The sequence below is a fragment of the Polypterus senegalus genome, chromosome 14, assembly GCF_016835505.1.
Source record: "Polypterus senegalus isolate Bchr_013 chromosome 14, ASM1683550v1, whole genome shotgun sequence".
NCBI classification, from domain to species: Eukaryota; Metazoa; Chordata; class Cladistia; order Polypteriformes; family Polypteridae; genus Polypterus; species Polypterus senegalus.
In genome coordinates this window covers 145121130-145142677 of record NC_053167.1, presented here as the reverse complement: position 1 = coordinate 145142677, position 21548 = coordinate 145121130, and the positions used below count along the sequence as shown (strand labels likewise).

The window sequence follows — 21548 nt, the reverse complement described above, 5'->3', positions numbered from 1 at the left end:
AGGAGTCGAGGCGGCCCCGCCCCCCGTTTAGCCCCGCCCCTCCGGCAGACGAGTGGCCGCGGCGCCGTCACGAGGCTGAGACGAGAGGCGACGAGTCCAATGGCAGGTCGGCTCGGCGTCACACCATGGGGATGGCGGCAGGAGGCGCTGCGAACGAGTCGGCGGCCTGGCACTGACGTTTTGACAGCTCACTGGGGCCGCTGGCAGGCTTTGTTTTATATAGCGCCTTTCTAAAGACAGTACACGTGTTGACGACGTGCACGTTGTATATCCGGGGAACTGGCGACACAATGAGTGACGGTCTGCTGCCTCGCTCGGCCACTGATTGTCAACTGAGCCGGGCGGAGTTTCTGTACCATTATTATTATTAGGGTTATTACAGGGTGATGCCAAGGCGGCTTACAGTAATGTGAGATACGACTGGTGACATTTATTTTGCTTTTGCTTTTGCTTTTTCGGGTGAGGTGTGCGGGTGAGGTGACATGCTCAGGGTCACACAGTGGCACTAGTGGAATTTGAACCCAGGGTTTGAAGTCTGAATCTGAATCCTTAAATAGTGCGCCGCACTGCACTGTGGTCCTCAGCCTCCGTGGTCCTGGGGTGCTGCCATGGTTACAGTCCCAACAAAGCGTTTTGAGCACCGGAAAGGCGCTATAAAAATAAAATGTATTTATTTTTTATTAGCCAGTCCGTCCCTGCTGTTAATACAATGAGTTAATTCTGTAAAGTTAAAAATGGTGCTGTTGGGGGCGGGGGTCTTGAATACCTAGCAGTGCAAGGTGGGCTCTGCATGACCTCAGCATTGTAACAGACAAGTCCTCAATATGCCCAAAAAGAAGATCACCCCAGTTTGTGAGCTACACGCCCAAACCTGAATGATCACCCCAGAACTGCCCCCCATCTTCTCTCCTTCACTTCAACTGCCCCCAACAGTTATTCCCCTTTTTATTTAAACACGGATGCCGTTTCTGACACCGCAGTCTCCTTAGTGCTCACATGTAGCCCTGTCAGCCATTTCTGATATCACAGATTTGCATTTCAGGGCCATTTGGCAGGGGTCCTCAGTCTTGGCCCCCTTTGCTGGTTTTCATTCCTATGAAGTTCATGATTTGAAGCTGATTGCTGCTCCTATAAAACTTATTTTGACCTTCGCTTAAGGTCATTTTAAAGACCCTCAAGTCTGCTTTGCTTCTTTTGAACATTCAGGACGATGACAGGCCACTCAGCCCGACAAAGCTTGCCAGTCCTGTCCACTTAACTTTATCAATGACATTAAACTCTCGGGGCTTTCGTTACCTTACAGTCGTAGCCTTCATGTACATAACCTGAGCGAGCTGGAGACAGTTGGCAGTGGGCACCCATGAAGGGCAGTTGTGTTGTCTGACATCCCCGGCAACTCCATCCAACCAGTCCATGACTCGCCCCAGTCGTGTGACTGGCTGTAGTGACGGCTCTGGAGATGACAGCCAATGAGTGCTTCTCTGGAAATTCAATGACAGAACGAGCAACGATGACGAATACGCAACACGAAGAGAAGCCCCTCTGTCTGATGTCTCTTGTTTGATGCACCACAACCAAGTGAAGAGACAGGAAAAAAGGGGGCAGAGATTATGAGCAAACTCGCTGTGCCCGTTAACGCTTTGTACAACGCCAGCTCTGTCAGGCAGCACACCACTGGCTGGCACAAAAAGGGGTGCCAATGACAGTGGGAGGACTAAATGTGACAGGCCCAGTGACTCCCATATCATGTAAACAAACACAGTCAGTGACAAGATCAGCCCCTGCAAGTGTGACGTCCCCAATGACGAGAAGTCGTGTCATGGGACAATGGCTGAAGCTGAAGTAGAAAATGAATCAAAAATGGGAGGTGAATAAAAGAAAGTCAGGACAGGTGGGAGAGAATGTGGGTGACATTTGAGGAAGACGAAGGGAGGCGTCATATAATAGAAATAATAAAAATCAACTTGTAATAAGTTTAGCTGTGGTGTACGGCTGTGAAACGGAGGACAAACAAAGGTCAATCTTATATAGTGCCTTTCACTCTATCTATCTATCTATCTATCTATCTATCTATCTATCTATCTATCTATCTATCTATCTATCTATCTATCTATCTATTATATAGTGCCTTTCACTCTATCTATCTATCTATCTATCTATCTATCTATCTATCTATCTATCTATCTATTATATAGTGCCTTTCACTCTATCTATCTATCTATCATATAGTGCCTTTCGTATCTATCTATCTATCTATCTATCTATCTATCTATCTATCTATCTATCAATTATATAGTGCCTTTCATCTATCTATCTATCTGCCTGTCTGTCTATCCATTATAAATGGTCTCTCTTGTCTATCTGCCTAATAGATTGCCTTTCATATGTGGTTTCTGAAAACTAAAATCTACAATTTCAGAAATCCCAGATGAGGAAGAATGAAAAAATGAAAGACCATCAAGAGTGGGTGTCTAATGCAAGGATTGTGGCGAAGAAAATCCTGCGGTTGAAGACCCCTGGCTTTGTGGGTCTGCGAGTCTGAATCACAGTTTTAAGACATAACGTGCAGCGGTTACATTTACTCAATGTTAAGATACGACGTGATGGTGGAAAGGCGCTATATAAAGTCTGGCTCCTAGAAGGCGTTCTCGTGCACGTCGTTTCATCAGCGCCTCCCGCTCTTCCCATTCCGAGGGACCAGCGGGACCGCGCAGGGAAGACCCGACGCCTGCTGTGTGCGCGCCCTTCACGCCACTCTGTCGAACAGCCTCGCCCAGTAGAGCGGGTGATTGGGTTAAGATTTACCAAATAGCAATTCTGATTGGCCAGCTGGAAGCAGACTCCCCCCCTCCACCCCGTCGGCTCTCCCTGTGACGTATTGGTGAAGAGCCACGCCTCCTGGGAGCTTCACGTTCACCTCGTCTCATTCCGTTAGCTGAAAGCCTGAATTGCGAATGCGGCGAGACGGCAAACCAGTCAGCTCTTCTCAGTTCAGAGCGGCGCGTTAAGTGGAAGGCTGTCGTTTGTGTCATGCTGGCCATGCCACCCAGCCCTCTTACGAGCGAGCTTAACTGGGATACGACAGACTCGGGTGGCGACACAACGCAAACGAGATTGAATTTGTAGAACAGACACAAGCAGAGAGGATGTGTGGTGGAGGTGGGTGGCAACTGAAGCAGAAGCTGATGGATAGGGAACTTGTGAAAACTGTGAACGTGGACCACCACGAGAGTCGAGAACTTTATAGGCTGAGATACACCTTGGCCATCTTCTGAAAATCTGACACATTGACCAAACGTTGACGTGGGGATAGACATTTGTCATTGTGACCCTGTTGTGGAATTAGGGAGGTGAGAAAATGAGTGAATGAAGACCGCGAGCCATGAGACCCCTGTAAAGTGCAGTCCAGCTTTGCATAAAGTGGGTTTACAAAATGGATGGATGGGTGGACAAAGTCTTAATGTGCACCCTTCCTCCTCCTCCTGGCCCTCCTCTTAAAGCTGCTAGATTGGCTGTCCCGTCGGGTCTCATCTTCTTCAAGGCCGCATTAAAGGCGCCTTCTCCAAAAACCAGGATCTGGTGAAAGGGGGCACAATAGTGGGCAAGGTGGACATTTTGACCCTGAAGTAGATGGACTGTTTCAAAATCAATTCAGACCTCAAACCCGAAAATCCCGACAGCAAGGGGTCTAAGAAGGAATCTGTGAGACCCATCAGTGGCATTGAATTCATATGTCACCATAGACTGAGAGGACTGGCAGAAGGAGCAGGGACAGTGGCACATGTGATCAGAACGGTGTGTTCAAACCAAAGAGCAAACCCTGAGAAATGAAGGAACAGCAGGAGTGGAGAAATCCAATGAAAGAGGCAGGCGGCACAGTCGGTGTGGCGTTTGCTAAACAACTTTAGCCAAACATAAACACAAAAGGTGAGCCAGGGTGGGGACTGAAGCAGCAAAGCCCTGGTCACCACGTCACGCTGATAGGGCGTGAATAGGAACACAGCAGAGAGCAAAGGTGGGCATCATCTGAGGCACTTACTGCAGGGACAAACCCGGGGGGCATGACAGCCCTCTCACCCGCATACATCTGGTCACTGTGGAGACACCAGTTATCTTTGCCTGCATGTCACAATAGGCACAGAAACCCTGGCAGAGCATGAGAACTCCTCAAGCATTGGGGCTGGGCTGGAACTTGAACTCCAGGCAATAGGAATGTGAAGAGAGCAAAGAAAACCACACGAAGAAATGGCCCACTGAGCCAGAAAAACCACACCAGTCTAAAAAGGGAACCACGGTCAACTGCAACTGAAGCCCACCGCCAGCCCTGTGTGCCTCTCCGGGTCCTGACTGAGCGCAGCCCGGCCACACTGTCCGGGGCGGAGATGAGGGCGGGGACATTACTGCCCCGCCCCCGAGTCGCCCGCCGCTCTCCGCAGCGGCACCACGCCCCTGTGAGCGATGTCTGGCGGAGCGGCGGCTGCAGTCGCTGGCCGGTGCTGCCTTCGCGATCGTCACCCACCCGACTAGCACACCGAGCCGAGCCGAGCGGAGCGGAGCTCCTGAGTCCGAACGCAGGCGACAAGTCGAATCGGCAAGGCAGGAGTCGCAGCGCGGCGACCGGGCGGAGGACGACAAAAGCGGCGGGGTGAGGAGCGGGCATCGGGCTGGCCTGGAGCTGCTGGGCGCTCTGCTGCTTGTCTGCGTGTCTATGCATCTGTTATATAGCTCCTTTCATATCTCTCGATCTGTCTCTATGAGCATACAGTGCCTCTTAGAGCTGTCTATGATACAGTGCCTGCCCTTCACATCTATCTATCTATCTATCTATCTATCTATCTATCTATCTATCTATCTATCTATCTGTTATATACAGTAGCACCTTTCATATATTTCTGTCCTCAGTGCCCTGTCTATCATCACTCAGCACCTTTCATAGGGATATATTATATAGTGTCTTTCATATCTAGTAATCTATATTTTACATAGTGTCTTTTTATAATCTATTCATATATTCTCCTGTGCGTGTCATGCCCTTTTATCTGTCTACTTTATTGTGTCTTATCAGCACCTTTACATATCTGTCATATAGTACTTTACATACTTATGATATAAATACGTTTAATACCTCTCAGTCTAACCTTCTTTTATATAGTGCCTTTCATATATTTCTGTCATCTAGACTGTGCCTTATCTATCTTAATACAGCACCATTCACTCTATTATAGTGTACCTTTCATATCTATCTATCTATCTATCTATCTATCTATCTATCTATCTATCTATCTATCTATCTTATATAGCGCCTTTCACATTATCTATTATATTGTGCCTTTCATTTCATTTGTATGTAAAAATGGCAGAGATTATTATTGATATAGTTCATTTCACATCTATCTATATTATATAGCGCCTTTCACATCTGTCTGTCTATGATATGGCAATGCTTTAGTACTCCTTATATTTATTCTACAGTGGCCTCTCATTTCCATCATGTGGTGCCTTTCATGTATCGTCCACCATATAGCGCCTGTCTTTTTAGTTGTTGTGATGTCCTTTTTGATTTTCACAATTTTCCAGTAAAGCTTCATGTAAATGAAGGAGGACACTGGTGTGTGAACAGCACTCTGCCAGACAAACAGACACTGGACAATTCTGGGCACACGGTCAGACACGGTCCACTACATGCCATGGCTCATGTGCCAGTGTCTTGGGTGCCAGCCCAGCCATCCAATTTTGAACCCAAGTCCATCACTAACACTGCCCATCCTTTGCCAGGCTGCTGCAGTGAAGGGATGCTGCCATCCCTGGCAAGGCTGGTGTGCACCCAGTATGCCAGTGCTTAAACCAGTAAGCATATTAGAAAATGGATGAATGGATGGACTGGGTTTATTGAGTGCCTGGGCTAGCCACCGTTACCAGAGGGCACAATATTAAATTTTAAATATCTTATCCCTCAGTCGCTTCACCCCAAGTGCAGTTGAATGGAGTCTTTAAAGTGAGCCTGTGCTGGACATCACAATATTTGCTGGTTATAGGAGTGGCACATGTCTGGGCACTGACCTGGCCCAGTTCAGTTTAGTCTTAATGCCCCTACAGCAGACCAGTAGGCCGGGATCATGTAATGCACACACACACACACATTTGGGCACACACAGGCGGGCACAGTCACGTGCCAGGGCACACCCTCTTGACGTCCTGCTGAGACTCCACACCACCGGCCATTATCAGTGGTGCTCCAGCAGCCACCTCACGCACACACATGCTGTCACCATGCTGTGACACGATCACATGGCCCCGTGTTCGCTGAGTCACTGTGGAGCAGCTGCTCGGCGCTGAGTGTCACTTCAGATGTGACAACACAAGCGGAGCACAGCAGTCATTTGCCCCAGCCTTGCCCTCTGCTTCGCTACTTATAATTATGTCCACTCCATTATGTGCCCACCTTCACCTCAGGACCTTCTGCTTTGTGTTTTTCAGGCCTTGATGCTACTGGCACCAGTGAACACCAGGAGAGCTACCCACCCAAGTTGTGTGCCCAGCCCCAGCTGTGAGCAGAATGACCAGTATCCGGAATGGCGTCAACACGGTGGGCCTGGTTCTCCTGCTGTCGGGCGCGGTGACGCTTGTCTGCTTTGATGGCGGTGGCCCGTGGTCAGTGCTTCGCTCCATGAGTCTGTGCAGCTGCCTGCTGGGCACCCTGCTGCTGCTCTTCGGCCTTTACCACACTGCCAAGCTGAGCCGCGCCAACAGCCGTGCCCCGTCGCTCTTCTACTTGCAGACGCCCAGCCGTTTCTCGGAGCCGCGCCTACTCTTTCTGCCCAGGTGGGTCCAGTGGGTCATTGTGTGTGTCATGGCCAGGGGCTCTGCTGCTGGTGGTCACTGCTTCACTGCAGTCATGTGTTTGTTTTCCAGGGTGTCCCGCTATGAAGCGGGCAGTAGATGCCGCCCGTCTCTGCCTGCTGTGCCCTATCTCCACAGCTGCCCCCCTTTGCAGCAGCTGGATCTGCCACCTTCGTATGAGATGGTCATGAAGAGCACGATTGGACGGGCCGGCCTGAGGCGGAGCCTATCAGACACCGCCCTACAGAGTGCAGTGCCTCTCGCCACCTCCAGAGGGCTCAGTACTGATATTTGAGAGCCGTGGTGGAGGCATCCAGCAGAAGGAACTGACCAGTGAGGCCAGGCCAGCTCCAGGAGAAGTGAAGGTGGGATGACAATCCACCTGTGCGGACCCACTTAGCCCACCTCTGGGGCCAGGCTTGTGGGAATGGGCGCCGGCCCCCCGTGACTCTGAATTGGATGGATTGATGGAACGTTTATAGTGCCTTCAGCAAAAAAGTGCCTCAGTGCGACTATGATGACCACTGACTGATAGCCATGAGCCTCAGGGTGAGATCCTGAAATGAGAAGATCATCTGACGGCCCCATGTTTATAGTGCCTTTCATCAGAGACTTAAACTGACCCTCTGAATGCACAAATGACTTTCTTGATGGACTTTCGTCTCTAGCCACATGTCCACTCCATGGAGGACTAAGAGAGCTGAGCGTGGTCTGGCACATTCCAGTCTAAGCTGGTCCTGTGTGACTCCTTTGTCACTGGAGTCCAGTTCAGCCCAATCTAGTCCAGTCTGGCTCAGCCCCCACCTCAGCGGTCTTAAGCCCAGTTCACCACTGCCCAGCCTCATGTGGCTCAGCCTGGCCACTTGACATGTGTCCTTTAGTGCATTTCAGGCAGTGTGGACATGTCACCTATTGTGTCACCCAAGTGGCTCAAGTCCAGTCTGCTTGGGCTGGCCGGCCTGCATCGTCCATTCCTTCACCTCTGTGTTCCAGATGGACTAAATTATGGCCACCAGTGTGGTGAATGGACTGTCCAGTTTGTGGCTTCGGTGTGACCTGATGGGGTGAAGGTCAAGGGGCTAGTCCAAGCCAGTGAAGCCCACCAGTCCAGTGTGGGGCAGTCTGGTCTCGTTCCTTCCCAGTGTAGTGGATCTGCTGCTGTCCAGTGAGGTCACCTCTCTCTGCTCATCGCCTGTGCAGAGGCCCAGGAGATGTCATGAGAAGAATGTCCTCAAGTGACAGGTGACCCCCAAGTGTCAAGCACTCCCAAATGGAGGACCTCCTTGTGTGCTTAACCGGTGGGGTGGCTTTTCCCATGATGCCGTGCTGGATGGTCCTTATTAAAGGCAGTGTGGACAATGAGAGTCTCGGTGTCATTCTTATCAAGTCTGCCAGGTGAGGCCGGGCAGCAACACAAAGTGTTCAAAGTGTTGGAGTTATCAGGGTGGCATGACGTGTGGGTATGGGGCTGGGCATGGGGCCAGCTCGGTCCAATGCCAGGCTTGAGAGAGTGGACAAAGGGGCTTAATGGTCATGTCAAGATGCACAAAGAGCAAAAGGGGATGTGGAAGTGACCATCATGAGGGGACAACAGGAGTGTTGTGACTGCAGGAGGGCCGCCTCGTGAGTCAAATGAGATATGCCAGGCCTGCCCGCTGCCTTCACACTGTGTGTACCACCATGGACAGCTGATGGTGGTCACCACTTCACGACTCCATTTCAGCTTCCTCACTTGATCCGTCGTCTGCTCCTCCTGTCTTTCCGCTCATCCCAGGATCTTTCTGGGTTCGTCACAGATGTTTGCACTCCACACCTTTAATGTCCACCACCTCCACTGCGTCCACGTGACTCAGATCAACTCAATCAGACCGGGTAAAGATACCAAGGTGCTGAGTTTTAGGTCACGTGCTGAGTGTGACGGCGGGTGTGTGTGTGAATGCCCCCCTGCCCCCCAACTTGTGCCCAGCACTGCTGTGATTGGCTCCTCCCCCTGCTAACCTGAAGCAGAAGACTTACAGATGAGGGCACATGTGCCACAGTAGACGGTCGTCTTCTGCAGCTGGAAATGTCTCAGTTTCCATTCGAACCCCTGCTTTGTATGAAGAATGAAGTCAGTGAGATCGGCGGGGTCCGTAAACTCAGCATGGCTTGGTGTCAGGAGGGAGAGGTACAGGGACAGCAGGAAAAAGACACATCAAAAAATAAAAAAACGTAATGAATACCTGAGATGGCTTAAGACAAACAGATGTGAAAGGGACAGATAATGTGAAAGGCACTATATAACAGACAGGAAATGCACATATGAGGCTTGTTTGATAAGTTTGGTCAATTTCTGTGAGGTGGCACCACAATCCATTTGGTGACATCACAGCTAGCAAGTGCCACTCTTCATATTAAAGGGCCAAATTGCAAAGTGACATGTTGTTGCTTTAAACTTGTCAAACGACCCTCACATTTTGGTTAAAATAAAAGGCACCATATAAGGGGCAGATAAGCACTCTATAACAAATAAACATGAAAGGGGCTATATAATAAGTAGGAAATGGTGACAGATAGATAATGTGAGTGGGGCTAAGAGACAGATAAAGATATGAAAGGCACTAGATAGATAGATAGATAGATAGATAGATAGATAGATAGATAGATAGATAGATAGATAGATAGATAGATAGATAGAGTGAAGGGCACTATATAATAGATAGATAGATAGATAGATAGATAGATAGATAGATAGATAGATAGATAGACAGATGGAATGAAAGGCGCTATATAAAGACGACAGTCACTATATAATAGAAAAGTCAGGCACAAAGGGTTAAGGGAGCCCATAGAGCCTCAGCCTCTGCCACCCTGGGCACGCCTGGCTTTTGAGAGGCACGGCTATAGCTCGGATTTCTGGAGCGCATAGAGCCGTGCTGTCCAGGGTCCGGGCGCACTTGAGGGTCCCTAATGGACAGGGCACTGGGAAGTGATGCTGGGCTGACCGCACGTCATTATTTCTGAATGGCGCCTCTTTGCGCCTTCTCGTTTTTCTTACTTATATCGTTCACGGTCCATGTGCTGCAATTCCCAAGCCACCCCCCACCTTGTTTTATTTCTGGGTCGCAGAGTGGCAATGCCAATGTGCACGGGTTCATCGCAGGGTACCCTTACCTACTCACTCACCCACACACGACAAATGATGACGCAATAACCGCTACTTTCTGCACCCCCTATTGCTCTGCATTTAACACAACCCCCCACACACACGCCAGTTTTCGCGGCCCCTATCTGCCCGTGGTCGTGACGCCCCTTGGACTCCTAGTGACACAGGCGCTCTGCCGCTCCCGTATTTACCCCGACACACCTGCCGGCAGGTGTGTTTGTGGTGCCCTCCGTCCGGCCTGTCGCTTCTGGCGCCGTCGAGGTGGCACCGACTCGGGCGGTGCTCCTGTCCTTCCCCTCGGCCCCGTGTCACCTTCGCTCGGCTCTTTCATTCTGTGCACGTCTGGGCGGCGCCCCCCTGGCAAGGTGAAGGGCACAGGTGCACCCGAGCGGAGCGGAGCGGGCGGGGCGGCGGCTGCAGGGCGCAGTTGGGCTTCGGCACGCACGGGTACATGCAGAGCTGCGCTACGGCGGGATGGCGGAAGACAAGACGTTCCGCTACGGGCTCATCGTGCTCGGCATCTTCCTGGTGATGGTGGGGATGTTCCTGATGAGCGTGGACAAGCCACAGGTGTACGCCACCTTCTGTGCCGTGGGCTCCTTGGCGGTGCTGATGGGTTTGGCGTGGAGTATGTGCCAGTGCTACCCCAAGGTAAGGTCCGCCGTGTGTGTCCGGTGTGTGCCCAGGGTGTTCTGCGCTTTGGCCGTCGGTTCATCACGTTATCTTCCGCTTCTCCCGGCAGATCACCTTTGTGCCCATCGCAGACCAAGAGACCGAACTGCTTCTTCTGTATAAGGAGGACCTGCTGACGAGCGGCGCCCACAATCACAGGTGTGTGACCTGGCATGGGGGCAAGGCGTCTGTCCGGCGTGTGTGTGTGTGTGTGTGTGTGTGTGTGTGTGTGTGTGTGTGTGGAGGGTGACCGAGGACGAAACCCAGGAGTTCCACCTGCCATTAGGGACATCACGAGTTTAAGACCACTCGGTGTCTGTAAAGCTGGAGTTTCCATTTTACCTGAGCGCTCTGAGTCTGCACTCAGTGAAAGGCGCAATACAAACATGAACTGAACGGAGCCATGCAGTGAAATGACCTGAGTGAGAGTTGGGGGTGTTTTGGGTCACAGGTGGGCCCAGAGAGAGAGAGAGAACAGGAAAATCCGGGGGCTCCGACGCCTCTCCTGGCCCGCCGCTGGCTCCTCGGTGTCCCGGCCCCGGCGTTCCAGCACGCTGGCTCTGCTTTGAGACCTTCAAGGTGTCCTGCATGCCGAAACGCCAGGTGGAACCAGCTGAGACCTGCGCCAGAGCCAGCAGCGAGCAGGACACAAGTCTGGAGGTCGCAGCTCGACGCCACGTGCTGATAGCCTCTGGTGTCGTTAACCGGGTCTGTGAATGGGCGCGGAATACGCGGTGACATTAAGTTTTCAATTACAGACCGGAAAACGGCAAGTCCTGCGAGCCGAACCTGCGAGACTGCGACCTCATTGAAGTGACCGTGAGCCACCCGAAGGAGTCCCAGGAGGTACAATCGACGCCCCCCTCGGTGCCACTGCAGACAGGACTCCCAGAGGGTACCGGGCCAGTCGAGGCGACAGCTGATATCCACGATGACTCGGGTCGGGAGGCATTAAGGGAGGAAGAGGAGGAGGAGAAGAAGAAGGAGGAAGAGGAGGACAAGCCTCTAGGCTGGTAAGTAGACCTGGCAGCCAGCTACACTGTCACCGGAGTGGCATTCACCACGTTGTGTAGATACCCGTGTCAGGTGTGACTGTTACTATTATCATTATTAACATTGGGTTGGTGACATCTTAGGGACAAGACTGGCGACATTTCGTTTTGTTTTCCCAGTCGCAGAACAGACAGGTGAGGTGACTTGGCTCGGAGTCACGCAGGATTTGAACCCGCAGCCTTGTGCACTAAACCCTCAGGTTATTCATTATATAGCGCCTTTCTCGTCTGTCTGTCATCTCTCCTTTGTATTCAATGCACCTATGAATCTGTCCATTATATAGCGCCTTTCACGTCTATCTCTATATTTTAACGCCACTCCGATATATGTGTTTATTAGACAGTGTCCCTCTTTTGTGTGTAATGACACTTGGCTGACGCCTTTATCCAAGGCCACTTACAACAGCTGTGGTACAAATGGCGACATTTCTTTTTTTTCAGAACACAGGCAGGTGAGGTGACTTGGCTCAGGGTCACACAGGATTTGAACCCACAACCTCGGGGTTTGCAGTCCAAACCCTTAAGCACTATACGCCTCTCCGCGTGTCTGTTCGTCTCACGCCTTCTGTTTCTGCTCCTTTGCGGATCATTTTGTACTTACTGTCCCCGCACCGATGTCTCCATTGTGTCCCCAATGAGCAGTGTGTATAAAGGGCTGCTCGGGGTCGGGCACATTCCGGCAAATGACGTGCAGGTTTCGCTTTCGGAGTGATGGTATTTGGAGTGTTCTGTGCGCATGCTCACCAGGAGCCGCTCTACACCTGTCGGGTTCGAGGCTTGCTTTATTATGATTAGAATTCCGATTGTTATCAGTAACAATAAAACAACAATGGGTCTATAAACAGATTATTTTGGATTCATTGCTCGTCGCGGGCTCCGGTGTCAGGTGTGTTTTTTTTGTGTCATGAGCCTCGCTATCAGGGTCTTAGTCCCCTTTAAGGGTGGCATGGGGTATCCTTCTTCGAGCTCTCGCACTCTCGTTTAACCTAAAAACGCCTGAATCGGTGCTTGAAGTGGAACTAAAATTACTGTCGCTTTATGTCATGTCCTGCTGGCGATGCGTTTGAAATTTTATGTCACCTTCTTTGCCCCCTCCGAGTTTCCAGCGTGTTGATTTACGTCAATCAAAGAGCTGGTGGGGATTTGGAGTTCGCTGACGTGCGTCTCACATTACAACAGACGACCAGATCAGGGGATCGGCGCTCTACGTCATCAGGAAGCCCCTCACTCTCGATTTCTTCTCAGTCTCCTAATTCGCAGCATACGCATGCGCATTAGTGACAGCATTCCGGATTAAGACCCCCACAGGCCCCTGGGTGACTCAGCTCTTTAACAGTATCAGACTTTTAACTGTCCGGCGCGGTATTTCTCACGCTTGACTGAGGCGCATGAAGACTCGATCAGTTTTTTCATGAATTGGGGTGAGAGGAGTGTGTGTGTGTGGTTTGGAGGGTCATTTTAGCACGTGGAGATTCGATCGTGTCATTGACACAGAGTGGTGAAAACTCCTTCGCTGTCACGGGCCCCTGAACGCGCAGCCAGAACACAACGCCCTGATGACAGATCCGTTTTATTTCAGCTCAGCTTTCGTTTGCCAAATTCTTGTTGTTTTTAGGTCCTGGCAACGTCAGCCTTGAGGTGCACACAAGTGAAGTTTACACTCCCTGCAGTACTCACACAGTGTCGTGTGCACCCGTGCCCACCCTGCTCGTCACTGTCTGGGTAAGACCTGAGGGAGCAAACTCCTTCGAAGCGCTTCTGGCTGACGTCACAAAGCGCCATCTTACCCTCTCTGGAAAGGGGGGCTTCACCGTTGCTGGCCGTCTTTATCAGGGGGCTCTCTACAGGGTTTTGTGGACCCTTGCGGAATTAGGGTTTGACGAAGAAGCATTGCATTCTGGGAAGGCTTCTATATATGTGAGGGCGAAGTGGGTGCTTTGGGCTTTGAAAAGGGTCCTAAAATATCGACAGAGCAGAAATCTTTAATGTCTGGTAGGCTACAGGATAGTGACGGAGTGGGACATCAGAGCTGGGCCAGTGTCAGTGCGGAGTACAAGTCCTTTAAAAATCACGAAGCCATTGACATCTCGCCGATTTATTATCATCCATCCAACCTGCTAATCCAGGGTTAGGGGCACGCGGCAGATGAAGCCTGTCCGAGAAAGCATTGGACACAAGGGTTATTATTTATCCATCCATTATATAGTGCCTTTCATATCTATCTATCCATCCATTATATAGTGCCTTTCATATCTATCTATCTATCTATCTATCTATCTATCTATCTATCTATCTATCTATCTATCTATTATATAGTGCCTTTCATATCTATCTATCTATCTATCTATCTATCTATCTATCTATCTATCTATCTATCAGTTTTATAGTGCCTTTCATCTATCTATCTATCTATCTATCTAGCGCCTTTCACATTATCTATTATATTGTGCCTTTCATTTCATTTGTATGTAAAAATGGCAGAGCTGATTATTTATATAGTTCATCTCACATCTACCTAAAATTGATATAGCACCTTTCATCTATCTCTTTACATTATGTATAGTGCCTTTCACATCTACTTATCTTTAATATAGCATATTTCGTCTATCTATATTATTATTATTTTTTGTTCTTTATTTCACCTTATACAATTTCTTGTATTAGGAATTTGTTAGTTTTCGCATACCCCTTGGGGTCAGAGTGCAGGGTCAGCCATTGGACAGCATAGGGCCCCTGGAGCAATTACAGCAGAGTAGGATCTACATGGGCAGTGACGGGGATTTGAACTGGCAACCTTCGGGATGCCAGTGCAGATCCTTAGCCTCAGAGCCACCACTCCGCCCCACCTTTCACATCTATCTATCTTTGATATAGCGCCTTTCACATCCATCTGTCTATATTATATATAGCACCTTTCATATCTATCTACCATATAGTGCCTTTCATCTCTATCTAAAAATGGCAGAGATTATTATTTTTCTAGTACCTTTTCCCATCTGCCTATCCTTGATATAGCGCCTTTCACTTTATTTATTTGTGCTTATTTCTTGACAGATCTAAATTAAAAGCCTTCATGTGGTTGGCTCTTTTCCGGACTAAGAACGGCTCCCCTATGGTGACGCTCTGAACTGCTTTGTCACCTTTTTGGTTTTAGAGTGGTATTCATTCCACCAAGTCTCACCAATCGATGGGTAGGGCTCAAAGTTTTGGGCAGATGGTGGGCACTGGCTATCAGCTGATGTTTCCTGGATGAAAGGCTCGCTCTTTGTGTGCCTTTGAGTCGCTCTGATTAACTCGACTGAGCGCCAATTCACACTGAAAGCGACCCGTCGCCACTCAGTTCTCTCCAGTGCATGAAAGTGCCAGCCTGCGGAGCTCTCCGAGCGGCCAATTCTTAACGCCAGTGTGTCTGTTGTGGGCGAAGGGCACCTGAGGAGGTTTACTTCTTGTTTTTATTGTTTGTTTAAGCAGGTGAACTTCGCGTCCTAATTGCAGGTGAGAGCACTCAGCGCGTTTATCTTCTACTGAATGCAGAAGTCAGAGCTACAACGGTGTCACTTGTTACAGGAGAGATAACTGCAATCAAAAATCAACTAATAAAAGATGAATCGGCCCGATGGCGTAACGCTCCAGTTTAGCAGGAGAGTCCTCACCGTTTATGGTGCCTGAAAGTGGAAGTCAAGCTTCAGATTTGAGACGTCAGGCCAACTTCTAATGGAGCTCATGGAATCGGCCAGCAATCCTCTTCTCCTACATTGACGTTTATTCACTTAGCCGGTGCTTTTATCCAAAGTGACTTCCAAAGTAGGTGACCGTACTTGGAGACAACAATAGCAGTGGGCTGGGGTTTGGCAGAGCAACAAGAATTACTGGACAAGGTCACCACAAGCCACACTGAGTGACACGAGACTCAAGAGTGTGACATCAACGCCATCGTCAGGGGGCAGAAGTTCAGTAAACTGGAGGTTCTTCAGACGCCTCTCTCAGCTAAATGTGCTTCAGTCTTAAAAGTGAAGGTGCCAGGGTGATTCTAGAGAGCGATGCCATTGGGCAGCCATTTTTGGTTCCTTAAAAAGCCAGCAGCGATTCCAGAAAGACCCCTCGTGTTTCACTCCATTCATTGGCATCAACAGATGCTGACAGGGTTATAAAATGCCAGCTGCTTACAGTCGCACAGGCTGAGTTCAGGCTTTCCTGCTACAGGTAGCCCACCATACAGCAATGGTGTCCACCGGTGTCTCAAGGTCCAAAGACCCAACTTCAGGGGGCTCGTTCTCCATGGGGGGCCACGCGGCCCACTGAGACACCATTACAAGGCCGGTACTTAGAAGAGTGTAAAAGAAATTCAGAAACGTGGAGGTGCCTTTCAGCTCCACTTTCTTTTGCCAATCTCTTCCCGTGTCTCCGTTTCTCATGGCCTGGTGATGCCAGCCTTTTCTTACCAATCAGTGAATTTTGCAATCGTCTTTAGCGGCCACTCGGCGTCATTGACACCCACATCTGCTCTGCTGGTGACAATTAGGATTCGACTGGAGGAGGAGACTCAACAGGACAAGGTGACTTCAGAGGAACACAAGAGGAAAGTTTCAAGTTTAAGGGGTACGGCAGAAACGCTCATTCTGGAATGTCTTCTTCTTTTTAACGAATGCAGAGTAACCAACGAGCTACTGCATAAGAATGACCTGCAGACACAGGGGTCCCCGAGGACCGATGTCGGGACCCCTGGAGTAGATCACGGGTCAAGTTCACCTCCCATCCATCGGTCAATCCCTTCCTCAGCTGTGCCCCCCCTCACCCAGTGCTCTATGGAGGTGCCCCTCACGCCCAACTGATGCCCAGTCTTCACTGGAGTAGTGGTGTAGCACAGGACGCTGGGCCCCGTACATAATCAGTCTCTCTGAGGGTCCCTTCCTCTACAAAACAAACATATTATTCCTGGCTTCAAGGCCCCCCCCCCCACCGTGAGCTCCGGGTAATCATTATACGCCATGACTGGAGCGTCCTGCCACACACACACATGCACACACCCTGTGAAACTGAGCTGTGATCGACTTCCAGCCCTGAGAAATCCCACTACTGACACCACGCGACCACAAGCAAGTCACTTCACCTGCCTGCTCTCCAGCCGGCAAAACAGAATTAATGAAACCAGCCGTACCTGAAACGCTGTAAGTCACTTTGGATAAGTCACTTTGGATAAAGGACAAAAGAAGAAAGCTGAAACTGTCATTTCTGGGTTGTTGGCTCTTCCTTCAGGATGACAACATTGACTGCTGAAATTACAAGTTAGCTGTGCCAGTCTGCCTGTGAAGCGTTAACTGAAAATTATGAAATGCCCGCTGCCCAGCCACTCATTAGGCCCAGCACAGACCACCACAACTGGGCACAAATCAACATCCAAGCCTGGACGGAGCCAGAAGGGAGGGGCTAGCCACACTAACCACCACGCCAAATTGCCACTTTGTGAAGTTGGACCGACCGATTCAATTGTCAGCAAGGGGCACCAAAGAAAGAAGTAAATGTGAAAAGTGCGGCACAAAACAAACGAGGGGTCGCAGCCTCTTAAACTTGACTCGCTTCCCCAATGTGGCGCCATCCGCTCTTCTGCTGTCGCTTCGTCTCCGCTCTTTGAAGGATTTGCCGGCGGCGCGTCGGGACTTTTGTTTCTCACGTCCAAGACTTGTTATGGCGGCTTGTCGGAATTCCGAGACGTTCGCTCCGACGCGCTCTGCTTTTCTTCGGCCCGCTGAAAGTTACTTGGCCGGCGGATTTGTGAGCCGCCTGGAGGAGCTGCGGTGCCATCTGCGACCGGCTGAGGAGCGGAGCGGGACGTTTAGGTGTCAGCTGATGTGACCTGCGAGTCCACGGCGCGCGTGCACGGAGGTGACGTGACGTGCGGTTAACGAGCCTGGACTGGCGCGTGCATGTGTGTGTGAGTGAGAGTACGCGCGCCCGCGTATCGTTACGGGGTTCGGGTTGCCTCGGGCTGTGCGTGTGGCTCGTTTGCTCCTCTTCTTCTCCTCTAAGAGAAGGTCCTCTGCTGCTGTCCTCTTCTTCTCTTCTCTTCTCTTCTCCTGTCTTTCTGGAGCCTCGGTGTTCGGCTTCTTCGGCTCCATTTTCTTTTTTTACAACATTACATTATTTGGCGTTTTTCACACTGAACAGCAGACAAAGACTCTTTAACGGTAAAGTGAAAGCAGGTCTTTGCAAAGGGGTCTACATCAGTGAGAAATATAATAGAAATGATTGCACAAGTATTCAGCTGCCAACAGCCACCCCACCTGCACTTCCGAACAGGTAACCCACCTGAAGCTAAGCCTGCTTGGGGTAGCTGCTGGAAGAGGTGTTGGTGACCAGCAGGGGGCGCTTACACTGTGGTCTGTGTGTGGATCCCAGTGCCTCAGTGCGGTGACAGGGACACTGTGAAGTAAAAGTGGCGACTCGAGGGGCTGACTCTCTGTGGTCATAAAAGATGTCAGGGCTCCATTTGTAAAGAGCAGGGTGTACTGCAGTGCCCTGGCTACATTGCCCATCATGGCCTGGTCCGACTGGCCCCCCAATGGTCCCCTGCCTCTAATTGGCTATGTCTATCATCGCCTTATCACCACCTAATGTGTTTTGAGTGTACTGGCACAGAAATGTCTGTGAACTGTTGGTGGTTGAAGTTGCCCCCCACCCCTTCTCTGTGTAAAGCGTTCTATGAATGCCATGTCTCCTTCTTCAGTATTGAGCAGATGGCAGCCATGATGGCCTCGATCCTCTGTGCACATGCAGGTGTCACTCCATGAGAGCTCAGCGCAGCTCAGTGAAATGCGCTGTCAATCACCCGTCTAGCCCCGCCCACCTTCATGGTGCTATGCTGGCTGCTGCAGTGCCCACCTGTGTGTTGGTGTCACTCGAGGCGATGAGCTTTAGGGGCTGCCGATTGGCCTGAATGCAGTTTGCTGTCACGTCACCTCACGTGGAGTGGCGGGCCAACGTGTTGTAAGGGAGTTTAGAAATGGGAGGCTGTGACACACCAAGCTGCATGTCACATGTGGCCAAAAAAGGTTACATTCATTCATTCATTCATTCATTCCGGCTGACAGCGCATGCCGTACAATATAATGTCCTCATTTTACTAATGTTATCCCGTCGTGTCTTTTTCACGTTTCTTGTTGTCCAAAACCTTTTCCTGCCGATCGCCCCTTGAGCGCCATCTTCTGGCAGCTCCTCGCCAGTTCGGACATCTCCGCAGCTCTCCAGAATCGTGGACAAGGCTTTTACTCCTAGTGCTGAGACCACATTTCTGTCACTCTGAGGGTCCTCAGCCCCTCAGAACCGTGTCCCGCTCTGACACGCTTGATAAATACGAGAGCTGGACTCGCACTCGGCCACTTGCCGACGTATTCAGCCATTTCTGCGTGGTCTGGGCTCGGGGTCTTCTCCCAAGGTGCAGGATTTTGCGCTCTTCATTTGACCCTCACAAGCCTGCTGCAGAGACACGACTTCACAGCCTGCTACTGCTGCCACCGCCATGCTTCTCGGTGGGGACAGCAGGTCAGTGACAATGTGCAGGGTAACGTGGCGCTCAGTCTGACGGCCATCCAGCTCAATTGACCGCTGACTTCAGTCCCCATTGTGCCTTCTGCGCGGTCCCCCATTTCTTGATGGTCTTCCTCAGTCGTCCTCTTCACTTTTTGTGGCCACTTCTTCATGATGGATTTCACTGGACTTGTTCTTCTCTCCATCCCTTGCCTTGTTCTTTTCACGGAGCTAATTGGGGGTCTTCTCATGTAGGTCAGGCCACCATAATGACCCACCGCAAGATGGACCTTCAGGTGCAACCAATGGCAACCACAAACAGATGACCTCCATTCAGCTAGTGATGAGAGTTATGAAGCCACTGTGCCCCCCCATTGATGTGTCATATTTAAGGGGGATACTTGTGACGCTTCATATTTGTCATTCAAGCACTCTGAACATTGGAAAGGCGCTATATATCAATGAAATGTATTATTATTATGCTTGCTGGCACTTGAGATGAAGTGGCATTGGAAGGTGGGTGGGTTTACTTCACTCACTATGCAGAGATCTTTGTTACGTTGGCACTGAAGGGTCTTTTGGGCTGTTTAGTGTCAGTTAAGCCATCAAGGAAATCGACTGGACCTCAAAGTCATATAACAAGAAGACGTCCTTGAAGACCCTGGCCAGGCGCCGCACGCTTGGGGGGCTCGTGGTGTCCCCTGCATAGTGAACATCTTACAGCACAGCCATTAGTGAGCAGAACCACTTCAGGTAGTCAGATGAATGTGAAAGGCGCTATAAATGAGAAGACAGGCAGACAGACAGACAGAGAGACAGAGAGACAGAGAGACATGGCCCAATGTCACGTAACGTGTCACGTCATAATGGTGGTCGTTTAATGCCCGTGAAGTGATAAAGCGGTGGGCACAACTGCCTGACCTTGAGACTCCCGTCTTACTTAAATGAAGACCCTCAGGGTGGGCACACGTCACAGCTTTGTGGCTCTTCATTTACATTCAGAAACCGTGATGGTGTGACCTGTGCTTGTAAGTGACGGTCACAGAGGTGGAGCCGCGCTGGGCTTGCAGCTTTAAATGGCCACTTTCTTTAATATTCTCGTTATTTACAGCTTTTCTTACTAATTAGCATAGAGGTGTCCCTTTGGCACTCAGTGTCATTTGTCACCATGTCCGCCCTGCCTGACACCAATGGCCAGCATTTGAATACAATTAGAGGAGCAAATTCAACAGGAGATGAGGAATTGAAAAGAAATTGAGCAAAAAAAGAAAAAAGAGATTTCAAAATGTAAATATCGAGAGCGCGCTTCTGAAAACAATATCTATTTATATATACATACATGAAAGGCGCTATATAGATTATAGATAGACAGATGAAGGGCAATATGTAATAGATAACAGAAATATGAAAGGCGCTATATACATTATAGATAGACCAATGAAGGGCAATATGTAATAGATAGCTAGAGATATGAAAGGAGCTAAATAATAAATAATAGAGATATGACAGGCATTATAAAATAGATAGATAAAGGCGCTATATAATAGATAGATATGAAAGGCACTCTGCGGTGGGCTGGCGCCCTGCTCGGGGATTGTTTCCTGCCTTGTGCCCTGTGTTGGCTGGGATTGGCTCCAGCAGACCCCCGTGACCCTGTAGTTAGGATGTAGTGGGTTGGATAATAGATGGATGGATGAAAGGCGCTATATAATAGAGATATGAAAGGCATTATATAATAGATATATAGACAGATGAAAGGCACTATACAATATAAAGGATAGATAGATGTGAAGACCACTGTGTCATAGACAGACATGAAAGGCACTATATAAGAGAGAGATGAAAGGTGCTATAGAACAGCTAGACAGATGAAAGGCGCTATATAATAGAGATATAGAGAGATGAAAGGCACTATATTTGTGCTCCATATTCGAGTCTCCACATTACACTGCATCTGATGACACGTCGATGAGGTGGCGTTCTTGCCAGCCTGTGCGGACCTCCGCTCTCCATACCAAGTCTGACCCACAAGAGGAGACCACCCAGTCCGTCTGTCACCGTCTGTTTAGCTCCCCGTATCTCATCCTGATTCATCTCAGGGGCCGTTAAGGTTTCTGCTTCAGTTTCCCGTTTTCTCCTCCTTTGACACGTCAGTCGACTTTTCCATCAACTTTCATAATCGTAGCGAGTCGAAGGTGACGCGCTCCTGTGACCTTCAGTCTCCCCCAGTGCCCCACTCCCGCCAGTGGGTGTCATGCCCCATCGGGCAGGTTTGATTTTGTCTTCAGTCGTCTCGTGATGTTGGCCCACGACTG

General features: G+C 50.0%; 2 protein-coding genes across 3 annotated transcripts in view; both read left to right on the top strand.

Annotated features, from left to right (window-relative positions):
- The first annotated feature begins 4414 nt into the window (after positions 1-4414).
- Positions 4415-8204, top strand: si:dkeyp-51f12.2 (uncharacterized protein LOC100151460 homolog). The gene is made up of 3 exons (XM_039735491.1): positions 4415-4645; positions 6478-6822; positions 6913-8204. Exons 2-3 carry the CDS (start codon positions 6557-6559, stop codon positions 7133-7135), a joined length of 489 nt encoding a protein of 162 aa, XP_039591425.1. The 5' UTR covers positions 4415-4645; positions 6478-6556; the 3' UTR covers positions 7136-8204.
- A 1554-nt stretch (positions 8205-9758) lies between these two features.
- Positions 9759-21548, top strand: part of bsnd (barttin CLCNK type accessory subunit beta) — a 13651-nt gene continuing 1861 nt past the window's right edge. Inside the window, exons 1-3 of one of the 2 annotated variants that reach the window (XM_039734589.1) lie at positions 9759-10636; positions 10728-10816; positions 11416-11670. In XM_039734589.1, coding sequence (XP_039590523.1) covers positions 10460-10636; positions 10728-10816; positions 11416-11670 — 521 coding nt within the window. In that variant the 5' untranslated portion in view covers positions 9759-10459. The remainder of the gene's footprint in view (positions 10637-10727; positions 10817-11415; positions 11671-21548) is intronic. The other variant, XM_039734587.1, reaches the window with a different exon arrangement.